This window comes from Balaenoptera physalus, assembly GCF_965194825.1.
Source record: "Balaenoptera physalus genome assembly, chromosome: 8".
Classification (NCBI taxonomy): Eukaryota; Metazoa; Chordata; class Mammalia; order Artiodactyla; family Balaenopteridae; genus Balaenoptera; species Balaenoptera physalus.
This window is the reverse complement of record NC_138887.1, coordinates 48,360,536-48,373,347: the sequence shown is the minus strand read 5'-3', so window position 1 is coordinate 48,373,347 and position 12,812 is coordinate 48,360,536. Positions and strand designations below refer to the sequence as shown.

Sequence of the window (12,812 nt, the reverse complement as noted above, 5' to 3'; positions counted from 1 at the left end):
ATATTCATTTTTAACAAATAGCTCCAATACCTGTGTTTTTGATCCTCTCCTTCCACCACCCACCACGAACGACACTCTCCCTGATGGGTAGGTACTATCATCACTATCCCGTCTTACAGACAAGGAAACAGGGACACAGGGAGCTTAGGTAACGTGCCAACATCATAGGCAGCCTGGATCCACATCCTGAGCTGTCTCCCTTGTGAGTGTCAAAGGTGTTGTGGTGTGTCTGGCATCCTTATCAAGGGTCAGCAAAAAGAGCTGCTATTGCCATAGAGAAAAGCCCGAAGTTTCTCTCATACTGAATGCTTCTCCAGACTGTAGGCATTGCCAATGAGATTTCACATTCTCTAAATGTGATGTTTCCTTTGTGTCAGGAAGAGCCAGTTGGACTTTTTTTTTTTTTTCCTTTAGAACTAGTTTATTATCATAATACTCTGTGAATTGTGTAAATCTTAAATGGCCAACCTGCTCTCAGTCGTTCATGCAATTAAAGGCTGGGGAATACAAGCCAAATAGCCTAATAAAAGATAATTCACCTGTCAGGTCCTTCACTTAAAATATTTTAGAGGTTGGGTCATCTCCAGATGGAAGAACAGGTTTCTAAATCAGCTATTAGGAATTACGAACAGTTAATTTCTCATACATGCACATTACATCAGAGGAAAGAGGTTCCCAAGCTAGCCCGTGGTTTTATAACCTCTGGAATTGGACCGACAAAACTCTCATTTCCCCTCTCCCAATATTCCCAAGATTCTGTGGACCAAGGGGTTCTGGGTCTCCTTGATAGAAAGCAGAAAAGTATCCCCAAACCCCATGCCCCCAGCCCTGCTGTGGGCCCAGGGGTGAGAAGGGGAAGCTCTGAGCCCCAGGAGGGCAGGGACCTTGCAGGAGCCCAGCGCCTGGAGTCGGGGCTGAGGTTCACAGCAGAGGCAGGCAGAGAGACGTTGAATGAAGGAGGAAGACACAGTCGGTTCAGCCTTTGATACTCTCCTCCCACCACCCACCACGACACTCTCCGCTCCCTCATTTTTGCTCTGGGGATGGGGGATCTCCTGGCTCTGAGCTGTGGCCTCGAGGTTGGACTGAGGGGAGGGAGCAGGGCTTGGGCAAAGAAATGATGCTCCTGGGTGGAAACCGGATCACAGGGAGTCCATGTCTAAGAGCAAGGTCCAGACTCTTCCCAGACTGGGCATCTGCAGGTCGAATCACTCGGGGCCAATATAATGTTAATCCCCATCAGTGTTGATACCCAATATGTCGCTGCTGAATTCATCAGGCATAAAATGACCAAAACAATTTTTTAAACACCCTAACCAAATCATATATGTCCTCACTGCCATGTATGAACGACATTTGGTTGGTGGCAGAGTTCCAAGACCAAGTTCTCAGGGGAGACAAGCTTGCAAATGTTCAGAGTCAGGCACCCTGTCTCTGGGAAAGGATTTCCCTCCCCTTCCCCAGGCAGCTAAGGAAAGCTCTGGCCCTACCAAGCTGTCTTCTTTCCCCTCTCCCCATCCCACTTCCACAGGGAAAGGACCCAGGTCAAAATATTCCTTCAATGTGGATGCCATTTGTAGCATTTACAGGCTTGACTCCTGGAAATAACTATTTTCACGTCCCCAAATCTCTGCATCTCCACATTTCGGCTTTTGCACAACTTCCCACCCCGCCTAGAGCACTCTTCCCTCTTCATGTCACCTGCCGAGCTTGCCCTTCAGGGATCTCTTAATTGTGCCTCCCACTGGAAAGGCTTCCCCAGCTCCCAAGACCAGATTTGGTGTCCCTCCTATGTGTCTCCAATCCTCTGTCCGTCTCTAACATAGCTCCTGTCACTTTGTGTTGTTGGCCATTGCTATTTACTCACTGTTTGGTCTCCCATCCAAACTGTACACTCAGTGGGGCTAAGACCTTGTCTGATTAAACCATTCATGTATCCCCAGTGTCTAGGACAGTTCTTCTCACATAATGGGTTCTTAGTGAAAGAATGATGAAGACTGACAATGACACAGTGACGAGACCATGAAATGCTTCTAGGATTACTTAGCAACATCACAGGCTGCAGAATCCTATGCCACACATGACCCACTGCTCACAATTCCTGCCAGGATCACACCTGAGAAGAGCAAGGTGATGGAGATGTAAGGGAAGTCCCAGAATTGCTCTTGAAAGAACCCAGACTAAGACAAACAGTAAATTCAGGAAGGTGGACGTTGACAGGAGAGGGAAGACCCGGGAGAGAGTAAAAGACAAAACTGCACATGCTTGAGATGTGGTAATGAACTCTTGGAAAGAGTGGTGGATATTTCCTCTGGTTATTTTTCTGAAGAAGCAGATATTCATGAAAAGGAAATGACAAATACCTTTCCATCTTCCAGGACAGAATAGGCAATGATTGCAAACAGATTTTTTAAGTACATAACAATTTGTAAGAAGTATTTAGCACAAATTAAGACAAACTCCAAAAAGGACTAGAAGAGCCAAATAATGCTATGAAGGAAGGAGAGAGGGTCAGGTGGGCTAAATCCACTCTAGCCCAAGAACTGTGGGAAGGGTGAATTTGGTTATAGAAAAGAATTGATTGCCATAGCAGGGTTTTTTTGTAAAGATAACAATAACAATGAAAAAAACAGCCAACATTGACTTAAGTTCTACTCTATGCAGAAGGAAATAGGGCTTTATGTAGACTGTCTTATCTAATCGCTTCCCTAGAGCTTTATGTAGACTATCTTATCTAATTGCTTCCCTGCCATCAGTTCTGTTATTTTTATCCTTACTTTACAGATAGTGAGACACAGTGAGTTTGAATAAATTAGCCACACATGGTCACACAACTAAAAGTGATAGATGGGAAGATATAGCTCACCCTATCTATCTATCTATCTATTTACCTATCTATCCATCCATCCATCATTTAAATATGTATATCTATCTATTTACCTATCTCTATAAATACTTATATTTTATCCATACAATGACATCTGGTGAGCTTTAATTGCAAAACAACTTGAGAGAAAATATAATTATAAGAAGTCCAGGACCTGCACAGCAGGGGGAAAGGCAGCACAGCCTGAGGGGGGGCCTCGGAGTGTGGAGTTCCGGAGTCTGGACAGTCGGTAAAAGAAGCCTACCCATCCTTCCTCAAGAAACTATACCAAACTGAATTCGAATTTCCTCATCTTAATTCCAACTATCCAAAATGATAATCTCACTTGTCCAGTTTAAGTCAGGTGTCAATACCAGGCTTACTCAATCACGCCTGACAGGAGACCATCAAGAAGGAGGATTTTTCTTGTCACTTAAGAGCACAATTTGAGGACCATGGATCAAGAATGTGGGAATAATGGGAAGCTATCTAAACTGGCCAAATTGGGAAAATCAACCCTAGCTTTCAGTTCAGTATTAGACATCACAACTGCAAGACCCTCATCTCTATCTGTTTTTAAGATCCTTGAGTTTATTGATTGAGATAAAAATATGATTTCATTTTCATTTGTCTTAAACTTAGCTTTTGTTTGAAACTGACTTTACCAACTCAACTTCTGTGCTTACCTGAAATGTCTGTGATTTGCAACTTAGTTTCACATAATCAACAATAAAGCAAAATTGCTTAGATTAAGATACAATTTTTGAAAAATTATTAGTCGACTGGCTGTATTTTTTCCATGATTGTTCTCCCATTTGGTACTGTATTACATTTCTCTTTAAAATTCTCATGTCAAAATTCTCATGCTTAAAATAAAGTAATAGGTAAAAATAACCATAAATAAAGTGATCATCCATTTTCAGAGATATACCAATCCAAAAAAAAAAAAGAACTCCAGAAAGAGAAACTCAGGTCAGAAGCAATGCCTGGGCTGTGTTGCCCACGCAGATGGGCAACATTGTCAATAGGCAGGTATAGCTCTTATCTTGAGAGAATGGGGTCATATTTATTGGCAGGTTTACCTTCCTGTCATCCTTATCCTGATGATAAGCAATTTCTGATTTAAAAAACACTGCTGATAGCAGGGATGGCCAATTTATCTATTGTCTTGACCAAAACAGCCCATATTCCCTGACATAGTTGTCTCTCTAGCTTAGCATATTTAGGAAAGAGGCTTATGATAAAATAGGAAGGAGTTTGCCCTAAGGACCATGGAATAGGTTTTGCAGGCTGTAAACTGCACGGTCCCCAGGGAGTGCTACTCACAGTGGAAACGCTCTTAATGGAGCCCCTGGAGTTGTGTAGTGTACAACCTGTGTAACTGTACATGGCAGACCCACCTGCTCCCACCAATGACACCAACCATATGAACTGAATAACAAATGGCACTATTGAAGACTTCTTATTTCTCACTGTTTGAGGCACATTTGCAGACAGAATATTAAGATTATAGTTAGACACAAGCTCTGAAAAGAAGCATTGACATAAAGGAGGGGAAAAAAAAAAAAAAGCAAGAGCTGTCTCTGAGTTTGCATCACCTTGAATGTTCACAGCCTCCTGTCGCCTTTCTAGGAAGTGCCTCCGTTTGTCGCTGGGGTTTTACAGCCAACTGGGGAACTAGTTGAAAAACCCTGGATAGAAATAGAGACTCAACAAGAAGTGAAACCAAGCTCCATCGAAGAATGAAACCATAACCGATCACATGAGATGCCCATGTCATCACCTGGCCCATGAACAGGAGAGCAGATATATTGATGATCTGGTCCAGCCGCCAGACAGCTGCATTCATCCCTGTAAGTGAGAGGATGGAAACACTACAACTCAGTGCATGAGTCTCTCCTCCTGGTGAATTTAATGTCGTGTATTTGCTAGATTTGCGAGCTCACATTGGGTGAATGGCAGTGAAAACAGGGAAGATCCCTTTTAGTCTGACTATAGATTAATCATAGGATTTTCAACCTGGAAAAGACCTTTGAGATCAGTTCTGTTGGAACTTGAACAATTAACCAATGAGTAAACTGAGGGCTAGAGAGATTAGGTAACTTGGAGTTATTCCAACTCCTGTCTCAGCACTCTTTCTATCACATCCCACTGTCCGAACAACAACAGTATTAACAGCCATTATTATGACTAACACGTTGACAGGGAAGAGAGGGAAAAAACAGAGAACGAAGGATAGAAATAGTTGAATACTCTTTGCCACACGCATAGTTCTAAGCCTTCTACACATATTCATCTCACTCAATCCTCGCAACAACTGTAAGGGGTCCGTAGTATCTCCCTTTTACAAGTTAAGAAACTGAGACATAAAGAAGTGAAATTATTTAAGGTCACAGAGAAGGTAAATGGTGGAGCTGATATTCAAACCCTGGCAGTCTGACCCTAAAGCTTATTCTCTTAACTATTCCACCATCATTAAAGAACATATTTACAAGATGATTTTTAAAATTAGAATAAACCTCCAATCTGAATCTGTGCTTTATTTTAGATTTCTTTAAAATTAATTAACAGCAAGCAGGAAGATTTTCTTTTACCCAGAGACAGGACACTTTCAACACCATGTCACCGGGCTTGTACCCACATAGCTGTTTTATTTTGGGTGTTGTTATTTAAGCCACAGTATATCCAAATAAGTGTAGTTTAGAAGAAAACATGATTATAAGGGGCTTCTACACTTTGTATGGAGTATATTTTAATGACTCCTCTGTAATAGCTTCCTTTATCTTGGCTATCAACTCTCATGAACGTTTTCTAGCCAAGAGTACCAACTGCACAAATATAGGGTAAGACAAGATCTCCTGCTTTAGGTTGGCAATTTGAATATCTCACAATGAAAATGATCCAAGTTTTATAAATGGAAGAAAAAATAAAAAGATGCCAGATTCTTCCATTTAGCTCCATTATTGAAAAAAAAGATTCTACTTCTCACTATTAGTGATTAGGTGATAATCAAGTCACACTTGGGGATGAATTTTCTGGGGAAAGTAGAAGCTTACCATGGACGAAAATTAAGAAATCTTTTAATTCACTAATTTTTCAAATCTAAAATGACCAAAGAACCTCTGTAATATATTCAGAGGGGTTTCTCTCCCGAAAGTATGGTCTATATATCCTTTTGATAATAACGATCTCATCCATTTCTTACGTGCTTCCCATGTCCAGACATAGTGCTAAGTGCTTTACAAATCCTGTATCTCACAGAATCCTTCCCAAAAGTGAGCTGGCGGCAAGGTGGGGGGGTTGTCATAATTTCTCTCATTCTACAGATGAGGAAAGTAAAGTCTAGAGAAGTTAAGTAACTTGCAGCTGGTAAGAGCCATAGCTGGTTTTAGCTGCATTCAAATGCAGGTCTCTTTGACTCCAAATACCTTCCATTAAAGGCTACTTTCCTGCCTTTCTCAGAGCGCCAACTGTCTCATCAACTCTGTTCACTAAACCAGTCCTACTTCTCAGCAGATTAGAGAACCTGTGATGCCCTGTTATATCCACAGCTCACCAGCCAGTTGGCCTCTGTTGTCACCTGTGAGGCTTACAATCCAGTCCTTCTGAATGCTGATGGTCAGTGCTGTGCTGGCCAGGTTTGCCAAGGCTGCCAAGGTGATCACAGCTGTGAAGCAGACCACCTATGGAAGGAGGGTAAACGGAGTTTGGAACCCAGGGATAGACTTTCTCAGCCCATTGTAATACATACAGTTACTTATCTGACAGCTTGAAGAACATCTAAATGAACCCAAAGACTTTTGAGAGAAAGAGGTTCAATGCAGGTTTGAAGCCAAATGTTGTTGTATTTATTCTCAGCGTTTTCTTCTTCCCACCCCAGTAGCACCAGATCCGGTGCTAATTTGTACCTTGCAGACAGAGACTCTGCTGTTCTATTGCCTTCATGACTGTGAGATTTAGACTCTGATTAACAAATTAGGGGTGAGGAGAACACTGGTTAAAGATTAGCCCGATCCCAAATCAGTGAGCAGGGCCATCCAGAGATGACTCACTGAAGGGCATTCTGGTCTTGCCTGTGACATTCACTCTCACAGCACAGGGGGGAGATGGCAGACACTCACAGTGAACCAGCCTTGCCATACTTGCTCCAGCTCCCTTCTGTATGAGAACACAAGCATCAGGACCGCACAGCAGGTGGTGATAGAGGCATTCTGAGTGAAGAGCAAGACATGACCAACTGCAAAGGGAAACAATATTTACTCTTGGTTTTAAGAGACAGGTTACAATTACATCATCGTTTAATGCAGAGTCCCTGCAGTTGACCAAACCCCTGTGCCAACCAGGGTTATCATTCCCATCAGCAATCACAGGCTGAGTAGGAAGCAAAGAGCGGGCTTGTGCGCTCACTAAAGGCAAAGCCTTTACAACCAAAAGAAGAAGGAAAAAAAACGGTTTTGCAAGCAAATGAAAACATGCTTTGAGAGTAAGACGATATGAAAAGCAGGATATTAGGTAAATCAAAGCACTTACATTTTTCTACTGATATATCACACTCTTCTTTAATTTGTGACTGAAGTTATCAATATGGCCTAAGGACCAACGGTCCAGATTTTAAATAAGTTAGCCTTTTCAGTGCTGTGCTTTCAGAGAATGCCTTGCCAAACCTCCTAGGTGAAATGAAAACAATCAGGCTGACTGGTAATCAAAAGAATTGGAAAAACTTAGGAAATCCTATATTCTTCTTGGGTAAAGGAAGGTTAAAGAGATATTAGAGGGAAAAGCTAAAAATAGATTGACATTTGAACAAATAAGTCTCCAGATAGTAATTCCCAGTTTAGACAGATTACTTGGTATAAAAGTTATCTTTTACATATAGAAATTGTCTTTAATAGAAATTACATGAGTGTATTATACATAGGTAATACCAGAGTATTAAAATGAAACATGTTTTTAGGAATTTAATATTAAAAATCTGTGATGGATAAATATCTAAAAACTACAATAAAATATTTTAAATATAGTACCAGAGAATGACAGAAAGCTGGATACTGCTTTTTCTAGTTTTTAAAACTTATGCCCTGTTGTTATTAAGTTCATATCTGTATTTTATTTCACTAAGTAAACCAAAAAAGCTAGCGAGGTCGTAAATTTACCATATCATTATATATGTATTACCTTTTTTTCTTGGTTTCCTGTTGATCCAATCACCAGTTAATACCCTGAATATTAATACAGATCCAGCCACCACTAAGCCAAACACTGCTGTTAGTAGAAGATTGTATCCATATAATTTTATCAGGACCACAGATATGGCAAAGTGCCGCATTCAGTCTCCCTGCAAGGCAGTAGAAGCAAAGCATGTTTTAATCATTGACCTAAAAGATGGAACAAAGTTAAAATCCAGAAAGATGCATTTCTCTCAAATGACATGTAATATGCAGGATTTAAAACCAGAATGTCCAAAGTTACACTTTTATGTAGCACAAGTATAACGTTTTTAATGCAATACAGTTATACTTTTAAAAACTGAACAGAATATTATTTTAAAATCTTAAAACACCAAAAAGTCAAGAAGCCCAGGAGAGAATGTCAGATGAACACCTGGAGAACATGAGAAGCCCAAGAATTAAGCCTAGGTTACCCTGAGGTATCTGCTGATTCAGAAGAAACAACTGTGAAACAGAACTGCAGTTTTAGCAGCCTCAGAAAGTCAGATGATGGAAGTCTATGCTCAACAAAGACAAAGATAAAAATAGTTCTTACTTTAAGCTGAGCTATAACTCCACCCTTAGGGTAAGTTCGAGTAAACTACAAGTAAACTAACCATTGCCTGGACTTGTAGTCCAGCTTTACCTCATCTGATGGTCCAGAAAACCTCAAGCCTTGAGCTTGGATTAAACTGGTTCCAAATGGCTAGTGTCCACTATGCATCTGGGAGAAGCATTAAAATCCTCTCTAAAAGAAGATACTATCATCTTAGGCTTCAAAATACTTCTACAATAATTTTATTTTTATTTATTTTTTGGTATGTTTAATATTTATTATAATAATTTTAAAACACAATGCCCAGCACACAGTCAAAGATAACCAGTCATATAAGGTAATGAAACACTATGAGCAAAATCTACAATAAATAACATACAAGAAACAGACCTATTGAGACTTCAGATATTTAAATTATCAGACACAGACTGTAAAATAATAATGCTTACTTTATTTAAAGAAATAAATGCCAATTCTGACAATCTGAGCAGGGAATTGGAAACTATAAAAAATGACGTAGTCAGTTTGAAAAAGAACTGGGATGTAGTCAGTTTGAAAAGAGAAATTCTAGGACTGAAAAACATAGCAATAGAAATTAAAATTTAAAATTCAATTGATAGGTTCAATAGGAGGTTATAATTAAAGAAAAATTAGTTAACTGTAGATATGTATGAAGAAAAACCCACAATAAAACACAGAAAGACAAACTGAGGGAAACATGGTAGGAACAAAAATGAAAAAGGAGAAGAAGAAACATATAAGAGGCCAGACAAATAGAAAACACAAAATAACATGGTAGATTTAGCGTAAATATATCATAAGCTACCAATAAGTATAAATAAACTAAATGTTCAAATTAGAGGATAAAGAGTGACAAATTGGATTCAAAAATACAGCTAGATGCTATTTATAAGAGACACGTTAAAACAAAAGAATAAGAAAGATTGAAGAAAAGGACAGGTAATGATATACTATGCAAACACTAACCAAAAAGAATCCATGTCACTGAATTGATACCAAAGTAGGATTTAAGGCAAAAAAAGATTACCGGAAATAAAGAGAATCATTTCATAATGATAAAAGCTTAATTAATCAGGAAGATATAAAAATTCCAATTTTCTATGTACCTAATAACAAGGGCTCAAAATATATGACTCAAAAATCTGTAGAGTTAAAAGAAGAAATAGACAATCATTGTGGGAGATTTTAACTCACCATCTCCCTCCTGGTAATTGATAGAATAAACAAAAAATATAAATATATAGTAAGAATATACACTTATATATATCTTATATATTATATATGTGTGTGTGTTCTACATAAAGTTTACATAAAAACAGTGTACTTGGCAACTTCAGAATACACATGCTTTTTAAGCACATGAAACATTTGTACAAATCAACAAAATGACCAGATAATGGATCTTAGAGCAAATCTTATTTTCAAAATACTGAACCATACAGAGAATGTTCTCTGACCTCAAGGCAATTAAGCTAAAATCGATAAGAAAGAAAATCAGAAATTCCTCATATGTTTGTAAATTAAGGAATTCATTTCTAAATAATCCATAGGTCAAGCTGGCAATCAGAAAGGACATTATAAAATATTTCAAACAGAGTATATCAACTTGTCAGATGCTACTGATATACTGTTCAAAGAGAAATTTATAGTTTGAAATGCATATATTAGAAAAGAAAGGCTGAGTTTAATGAGCTAAGTATCTATATTAAAAAGTTAGAAAAGGAACAGCAAATTAAACCCGAAGAAAATAGAAGAAAAGCAATAATAAAGGTAAGAGAAGAAATCAATGAACTAGGAAAATGAACATACAATAGAAAAGCTTAATAAAGCCAAAATCTGGCTCTTTGGAAAAACTAATAAAATAAACTGTGGTTTATTACGCAATGAAATACTACACAGCAATAAAAAGTAGTGACTCAGGGCTGTTTGCAAAAACATGGGATTACATACATGATGTTGAGCAAAAGAAGCAAGATAAAATAGAATATATACGGTAGAACTTCACTTATGGAAAGTTCAAACTAAACTTGAAATCAACTCAACTATATCATTTAGGGATGCCTACACCAGTGGTGAAACTATAAAGAAAAGCAAGGAAGTGAATGCCAGAAAAGTGGGGCTCCTGGCTACTTCCATTTGTGAGGAAGGGGTATAATTGAGAAGGAGCCTATGAGGGACTTCTTGGGTGCTGGTTACATCCTAGCTTTTGACTTGAGTGGTAGTTTCATGTATTCACTTTATAAGTATTTGTTATAATCGTTCCATATATATATGGATATATATACATTACGCACTTTCCTCTATTTGTGCTAGAGTTTGTAATTCAAAACATTTTTTAACAAAAATATACACACATTTTCCATCAGTTATTTCGAGACATTCTACTTGTCTATTACAGTTCTCTTAACCATTCAAAATATATTAATTTCATTTTGATTCATCTTACCCATATCGATAAGGCACAGCTTACATAAATCAAAAACCTTGGACTGATGAGGTAGGTCAAAGTTGCTCCTAAAACACATATTTCCAAATGATAAACATTACGAAATAGTAAAAAAAAAAAAAATTTTATATATATATATATATATATATATATATATATATATATATATATATATATATATATATATATATATATATTTCTTTAACGCAAATTTTGCCCATTAACTCAGAGAAAGTGAAATCCTGTTTGGCATGAGTTTGCTTTCAGACACTAGCCTGGTGCGAAATAAAAACACAGGCAACAGAAAAGCACATGGTTTTGTTCAACAAGTGAGAGGATTCTCAGGGCTTCTGCTTTGTTTTCCTTTGATTTATTTGCCACTGAGTGACCACTAGGGAAATATTTAACCATACCCCTTTTCTCGCGTCTAGAGATAGAGTCAGAGAAGTAAGCAAGCCATTGCACTGCGATATGTGCCTTAAAGGAAGTAGCCCAGAGTGTGATGAAGAACATAGAAATGGCAGCCACTCAACCTGGGAAGGCAGAACAGGGGCTTCAAGGGGACGTTACCCCTCAGCAAAATCTGAGGGCCAAGAGGCAGTCACTAGGAAGGAGGTTTGAGGGTGGAGCTAGCTTTCTAGGTCAGGAGAACCATGGGTTCAAAGGTCTGGAGAAAAGAGAAAGCCAACTGCAAACAAGAAAGTCCAGAGGCTGGCGTGTAAAGTACCAAGTCAGAGAGAGTAGGAAGTGGGGAGGATGAAGCAAGTCCAGGGGAGATCCCTTCTTTCCAGAAAGAACAGGAAAGAGAGGCGGATCATTAAAGCCACTGGGCTCCTCTGTGGATGCCAAGCTGCAGGGGCCTCATCTCTGCCGGGGCCTTTCAAACACACCCACTACACCTGCTGAGCTGTGGGTCTGTCTCAGCTCTTCACCCAGGAACCCTCTCCTGCTTCCCTCCTGCCCATCTTGACCATCATTCTTTATTCTCACCTTTCTGACACCCTCACCAAAATAGCACCTGATCCCCATCTGTACCAGCCACTGACGTCCCAGTTTTCCTGGTCTCTCGCTGCAACCTCCAGTGTGTCTTCCTCATTTTAGAGGGCCCTGTTAAAGCCCTTTTCATCAGCTCCCACCACCCTCCACCTACCTGCATTGCTATATCTTCTATACAGGCTACCACCAATTTAAACAACCCTCCTCCAGAATAGCCCTGATATAGTAACAAGAATTCCTTCCTTCCTTCCTTCTCTTCCTCCCTCCCTCCGTTCCGCCCCTCCTTCCTGCCAGCCCTCTTTTATGTATTCATGCATTCAAAACTTAATGAGCATCTACTATCTTTCAGGTATTCTGCCAGGCACTAGGGATAAAGTGGTAAAAAAAAGTTAGGGTTCTCACTCTTCTGTTATCCAGGGATAACAAACAACAGACAATGACTTATAACCTAGTGTGATGAGTTTCCTGTTAGACGGGGGTGGGTATCACCCAGTCACTCCACAAGCCAGTCATGGAGGAACTATGGCAGGTCACTTAGGAGGCTTTCTGGAACCCAAAGGGCAACAGAAGGCCCTGAGGAAGGCTGTCAAAGTTGGACATACCATCCCCTGACACAGGAGCACCACCCAGCCACCCAGCTCAGTGCTGGAAGACTCGTGCCTTGGGTCCTTCACATGTGTAGATATCACCAACCCTGTGGCCTTTCCCCAGGTGCACCTC

General features: G+C 39.5%; 1 protein-coding gene across 1 annotated transcript in view; it reads right to left on the bottom strand.

Moving 5' to 3' along the window:
• LOC309665900 (ferroportin-like) overlaps positions 1-12,812 on the bottom strand; it is a 30,930-nt gene that overhangs the window by 1,749 nt on the left and 16,369 nt on the right. The window contains exons 3-5 of the mRNA XM_082472770.1: positions 6,988-7,103; positions 6,423-6,549; positions 4,465-4,717 (exon numbers count right to left, since the gene is read on the bottom strand). Of these exons, the coding sequence (XP_082328896.1) occupies positions 4,465-4,717; positions 6,423-6,549; positions 6,988-7,103 (496 nt within the window). The remainder of the gene's footprint in view (positions 1-4,464; positions 4,718-6,422; positions 6,550-6,987; positions 7,104-12,812) is intronic.